The sequence below is a fragment of the Echinops telfairi genome, unplaced genomic scaffold, assembly GCF_000313985.2.
Source record: "Echinops telfairi isolate 266 unplaced genomic scaffold, ASM31398v2 ScPeMD7_7469;HRSCAF=8507_0, whole genome shotgun sequence".
Classification (NCBI taxonomy): Eukaryota; Metazoa; Chordata; class Mammalia; order Afrosoricida; family Tenrecidae; genus Echinops; species Echinops telfairi.
The window spans coordinates 18,744,594-18,751,022 of record NW_022111372.1 but is presented as its reverse complement, the minus strand read 5'-3'; the positions used below and the strand labels follow the sequence as shown (position 1 = coordinate 18,751,022).

General features: G+C 41.3%; 1 protein-coding gene and 1 pseudogene across 1 annotated transcript in view; one reads left to right on the top strand and one right to left on the bottom strand.

Annotated features, from left to right (window-relative positions):
• Nucleotides 1-6,429, top strand: part of LTN1 (listerin E3 ubiquitin protein ligase 1) — a 90,204-nt gene that overhangs the window by 55,373 nt on the left and 28,402 nt on the right. Inside the window, exons 20-21 of the mRNA XM_045284657.1 lie at nt 3,639-3,774; nt 3,992-4,136. Of these exons, the coding sequence (XP_045140592.1) occupies nt 3,639-3,774; nt 3,992-4,136 (281 nt within the window). The remainder of the gene's footprint in view (nt 1-3,638; nt 3,775-3,991; nt 4,137-6,429) is intronic.
• Nucleotides 482-752, bottom strand: LOC115873506 (annotated as a pseudogene).

Here is a 6,429-nt window from a genome sequence, read left to right as displayed (position 1 = left end):
GCTTGTAGTTAGTTCAAGGACTGTTTGTTGGCCTTTAGGAGTGTTTTCCAGTCCAGTCTGTTGGGGCACTAAGCCCTGGCCCCAAAGTACACCTTCAGCATTCCCTGGGGACCTTGCCGCCTCATTCCCTTGCTGTTCTGTTGTAACCCCTTAGTGTTTTGCTTTGGTGTGGCGGGATCAGATCAGGTGCAATTCCCACACTGTGTCTCCAGTGTTGTCCCCTGTAGGGCTATGGGTCAGTGAGGGGTGTCATGTCTCATAGTGGGACCAGCCATGTGGTCCTCTCTGTGGACTGGCTGTTCTAATCTGGAACATCGTCTTCAAGGCCTGGTGGGCCAGGATATGCTCCACTCTCTCCTCCTCCCCCTTCACCTGCTCCCGTGTGCTCCAATCACATATGTCCCTCTCCCGGAGCTGCGGATTCAGTGTCATCCTTTGAAATAAATTATTCTGTACACAGTTATAAAACAATGCGCACACTTCACTTGGCATCTCCAGCACCTTCAGCTCTCTGTGCCTTGTCTGTGTTGGTGTCTCCATTTTCTGCAGGGTTGTTCCGGTCCTTGCCAGCCTTGGTTTTCCCCTAGTCCCTCGGGCACCTTCTCTCCCTTTTTTGCAGGGACCTTCTTAGGCATAGCCTCTGGTTTTGAAGAGACAGGGCTAGCAGATAACCTTGCTGATCTCCTCTGAGGTTCATCCCTTACCTTGGCTTTATCTTCCTTAGCACCCCCTGCAGCCTTTCAGTTGGGCATGGTGGTGGTGCCAGCAGGGTGCAGGCTCTGCTTCTAGGGATGTGAACAAAGTGAAGGCTTTGGTCGATTTGGGGTAGGGTTGGGGGTTCATTCTGGCCTCTTGTTCACACTGCTCCTAAGATACGTTTCTTAATATCTGCAACCAAGTTTAGCAGAGGTTGAAGTTCAACTCTTTTGTTCCCAGAGTATACCTCTGTCACATGTAACAGGTTTGCAGTTATTAAAATGAGCAACATTGCTGGAGAGTGCTAGTCATCACTGTGGCATTACAGAAATGCTGCAGTCTTCTGGGATGATTCATTTCTCCCTAGTCCAGGGAGCCTTGACCAAAATGAAGGCCAAAGAGGGTGTTTTTGTTGTATTTGAAATTTCTCTGAGCACTGTTCACTGTCTCTTCGTTTATTAGTTTCAACTGCACACTGTGTGAGCACCTGCGGTCATAATCTGGTAGAGAAGACAGGCATAAAGTTACCAAGTGATTACTGATGTAGCAAAAGGATGCTTGGAAGCAGCCATAAGGCAGAAGTTTTCCATTGTGCTTTGAGGTGTCAGGAGAGTTTCTCAAAGACTTCATCTGAGTCTTGGAGAATAAGTTGTTTTCTATGTGGATATAGTTGGGGACAGGCATGCCTGGTATTTAAAAGCACATGAGGGTGCACCTGGTTCATTCTGGCTGGCATTTCAGGTGTAAAATTGGGAACAGGAAATGTTTGAGTGTAGAAACTGAGTTCTGCGAAATGCTAGGGATCTTGACAGCCTACTTTTGCAGGTTAAGGATTTGGGACTTTCGGTAGAAAGGAGCCCCTGACTCAGCATACAAAGTTAAAGGGGAAACTGCATATGTTGAGAGGAAGAGACAGACGAGGAGGAAGGATGAAGATAGAGGAGAGACAGGGAATAATTGATGCAGATAGTTCCCACGGAGACGATGAGCATGGAGAGCAACGCTAAAGCACAGTAGAGCTTTCCTTGCCGGAGAGGGAGGGTCTTTTCTCTGAGACGAGGCAAGAAAGGATGGCTGCAGATGGCATGCAGATGCCATTGGGAAACTCATGTGTTCTCCACTAACATTTCATTTCCTATGCAAAATAGACCGGGCTATTTTATGAGTAGAAATTGGATTGTAGATGTTACGATGGGTGGTGAACATTTGAAATAATAGATGAAGCCCCTTCCTACCAGCATTTAAAAAATGGTCAAATGACACTGTGGACCCACACAGTGATACGGTTGGTGGCATTGACCTTTGGCATTGACCTCACTTAACCAAGTTAGACTGCTTTTAGGTTAGAATCTGCAATTTTGGAAGAGGGATTGAGTTATATTGATTATGCACTGAGAGAGAAGTACTAGATGGGAATGGCATTCACACAGACTCGGCTGTTTCCAGCTGCAAAGGAGGAGGACCTGAAGGGAGACAAAATGTTTTTGCAATTTGACAACCCATTTTCCCCTGTCAGACAAAGGGATGAAACAGCTAAACGAATGCTTTCGGTTGACAACCAAACTCAGTGCTTTCTGATTTTACTCAGTCTCTTCTTTCCTTCCCACGAGGATAATCTTTCAACAAAAACCAAAACAAAGCAAAGATCCCTTCCTGTTTGGGTTCCTTTTACCCACAAGATAATTTGGCATATAAGATATTTTACAATTATATTACGATTGACCCTTTCAGTTTTATTTTCTACTGCTTCCACCTTGTCTTAAAAGGTCATGAGCTTTGTTGCACTCTTGCTGTTGTCAGTTGCTGTTGAGTTAATTCTGACGCATGGCAGCTCCGTGTGTACAGAGTGGAAACATTGCCCACAGGATTTTCTCCATGGTGACCTTTCAGAAACAGGTTGCCAGGCCTGCCTTCCCAGGCACCTCTGGTGGCAATTGGGCCATTCACCCTTTGTGACCCACTGGGCCTCTCCAAATTGGTACGAGTATGGCAATATAATGTACCTTTCTATAAATTTGTGCCTTAAGAGCCATATGCGACCAAAGTGGTATGGCTGCCTGTCTTTTGACTCAGGCCAAGAGATTGTTTGCTGTATGACTCACACATTGCCCTTGTTTTTTAAGAGGGAGATTAAGGTTCTAGAAGGGCTTCAACCATAGTCTGGTTCACCCACCTTTCAAAAATTCCATTTCAGTAAGGTGTCATTTTGCCGACCCTGACTGCAGTCGGTGAACTAGCGAGAAGGCTGTTTCAGGTATCAGAGAATGTAGTGGAGAGCAGGCAGTTAAGTTGAGAATTAGGGATGAGAATTAGGGCTTTTAAAGCATGGGGATACATTGTAGCTTTTTGGACACCAAAAAACCCTGCTGCCATGGGGTTGATTCTGATGCATAGTGACCTATGTAAGATTTCCTAGGCTGTGAATCTTTTTAGGGGCAGAAAGCCTCATCGTTCTCTGGAAGAGCAGCTGGTGAATTTGAACCACTGAGCTTGTGGTTAGCAGTCCAGTGCTTACCTGACAGCACCACCAGGGCTCTTTTATCAGGATATAGCAGATGCTTACTAAAGGAATCTATGAATTATAGAACAGTATGTTTTATTTTTTATTCTTAAGTTTGTATTCAATAGCTTTGGCTGTTTTGTTTTTATTTGAGAGATGGGACTGCTAACTAAGTCCTATAGTTAAACCAAGCTAAAACCAGCATGTATGGTGTTAAGTGCAGTACCATACATTAAGAAGAAAAGAAGAGAGGAGATCCTGTCCTGTGTGAGGTGCTGGATATAGATAGGCACTCTGCCCCATGGAGTTTACAAACTCATTTACTAATCTTTTGTGTAAGGCGTTTTTAGGTTCTCAACCTAAGCAGTTCTCAAAGTAGAAGAGTTTTACTGTTCAGAGTAGCATTACGTATTTATAATTTTTTCTTTGAATTTTATTTTAGGGGGTTTTGGATATTTTGCCATTTTCAATTCTTCTCTACAAACGAGAAACCTAGAGGATGAAGAGTTGTTACATGGCATCCTAGAGGTCGTAATGTACTGGAAGAACAACTATGAAGATGTCTTTCTCTTCAGTTGGTAGGTCATGCTGGATAGTTTTCCTTCTCATAAGCCCTCTTCTACATTGTGAACCAAATTGTGCATCTTAATGAACAATCTCGTAGAATCAATAGCATGGTAGACATTTAAGTCACTCATTTATAAGTATACAAAATAAAATAGGATACTTTTTAATTGATTGTCAGTATAACTCTTTAATGCTGATTTGATTTGTTTTGTCTTGTTTTCATGATAGTAATCTGTCAGAAGCAAATCCAGAGACACTGGGTATAAACATAGAAATGATCCGCTTTCTCTCCCTGTTCCTAAAATATTGGACGTCTCCTTTGGCAGATAATGAGTGGGATTTCATCATGTGTTCCATGCTGGCTTGGTTGGAAGTAAGTTAACCTGATGCGTCATCACTTTTGTCTCTCTTTGTGCAAATCTATGTATCAGGACGGTTTTGGTGATCTTATTCTTGAAGTGATGATTTAAAAAAAAAATCATTTTATTGGGGGCTCATACAACTCTTATCACAGTCCATTCATACATCAATTGTGTAAAGCACATTTGTACATTCATTGCCCTCATCAATCTCAAAACATTTGCTCTCCACTTAAGCCCCTGGCATCAGGTCCTCATTTTTACCCCTCTCTCCCCGCTCCCCTCTCCCTCATGAAACCTTGATAATTTATAAATTATTATTTTGTCGAAGTGATGATTCTTAGTAGATCCTTTGAAAATATTTACAATTCTTTTTTTTAATATTTACAATTCTTAACATATTCTCAGCTGATATTTTATAGCCATAGATGATCATTAAAATGATATGAGTTTAATAAGTATTAACATAATTGGTGACCAGATCTCCTGTTATTAAAATACTTTCATTGGCTTATTTGAATATAATATTTGTAATACAGAGCTCTAGATATTATCTTACTATTTCATGATAATTTTTCAAAACATTTTCATATGAAGTAGGAGGCAAAAGCTATTTATAAAGGTATAGTAGCTATAAGCTTGTATATATGTAAATATATTACTTTATAATGAAAGGGATAGAGACCAATGAACATATATTTATATGTTAAGTATTCAGATAGACTTTGGGCCTCTACTCAAGACCTCCCTAAACCTAAGAACACTTTAGTCTAATAACCTGGGACTCTTTGATACTCGCCTTCCCGACATGATCACTGAAGACAAAATTGGGTGCTTACACAAATGTGGTGAAGAAAGTGGATGGTGCCCAGCTATCAAAAGATATAGCGTCTGGGGTCTTAAAGGCTTGAAGTTAAACAAGTGGCCATCTAGCAGGGAAGCAAATAAGCCCACATGGAAGAAGCACACTAGCCTGTGTGATCATGAGGTGTTGATGGGATTAGGTATCAGGTATCAAAGAATCCAAAACAAATAACTATATCGATGTGAAAGAGGGGAAATGGAGTGGAGACCCAAAGCCAAGGAAGGGATGATTCATCCAGGGTGCAATATAAATCCGATTAGACCGGAGTACACACATTGGTACAGATAAGAGCTTTTGACACATGGAATTCAGGATAGATAAAACCCTCAGGAACAGTAGTGGGAGTAGTGATATAATGAGGCTAGGGGGACTGCGGGGGGCCTGTCGGGGAGAGGGAGAAAGGGGGCACAAGATTGGATATATAACCCACCCCCATGGAGATGAATAACAGAAATGTGGGTGAAGGGAGACAACGGATAGTGTAAGACATGAAATAACAACAATAATATATATTTGATCAAGGATACACCAGGGTGGAAAGATGGGGGAGGGAGGGAAGAAAAAGAGGAGCTGATACCAAGGGCTCAAGTAGAAAGGTAATGTTTTTGAAATGTTGAATGCAACGGATGTACAAGTGTGCTTAATATAATTGTGTGATGAATTGTTACAAGATTTGTAAGAGTTCCCAATTAAATGATTAATAATAATAAAAAAATTTTTGATCCTAATTGTTACTCTTACAATGTTATCGTCCAAGTAATATGAGGATAGGGGCCTTTCTTACACAAAGATATCAAGATGTGAAGCTCTTGTTACTTTACATATTCTACATCTAGTTCTGTACATTTCTGAAAGCAGTGTTTTTCTAACCATTCCCCAATGAATTCTGTACTCTTCAATTTATACCACTTCAAAATAGCTTTTGGCATCCATGAGGGACTTTTCAATGTTCTTGGAGTTTTAGGAACAAATAAAAGTGTGAAGGAGTAATATCTGGGCTGTAGGGTGAATGGGGTAAGATTTCTAACAGAATTCTTCCAGAACAACGCTTGCTACTCTTGCAGAATGAGCAGGTGCATTGTGATAATGGGGGAAAAAATTGCTCAGAGACGCTTTCTTGGCCTTTTTCTCACAGTGCAGTTTTCAGGTTTTTGAAAACTTCATAAGAAGTGTCCATAATCATCTTGTGTTGTTCAGGAAACTATCAGGATTAGCCCAATGGGATCCATCCCCTAACAGTTACCATAACCTTCTGAGCTGACTTCTCTGCCTTGAAATTAACTCCAGTGGACCCCTACCCCAAGCCCCCACTGAAAACACTGTTTTGTTTTTTTTAAATCTATTTACTGAGGCTCATACAATTCATCACAATACATAGATCAATTGTGTAAAGCACATCTATACATTTGTTGCCCTCATTATTCCCAAAATTTGCTTTCCTC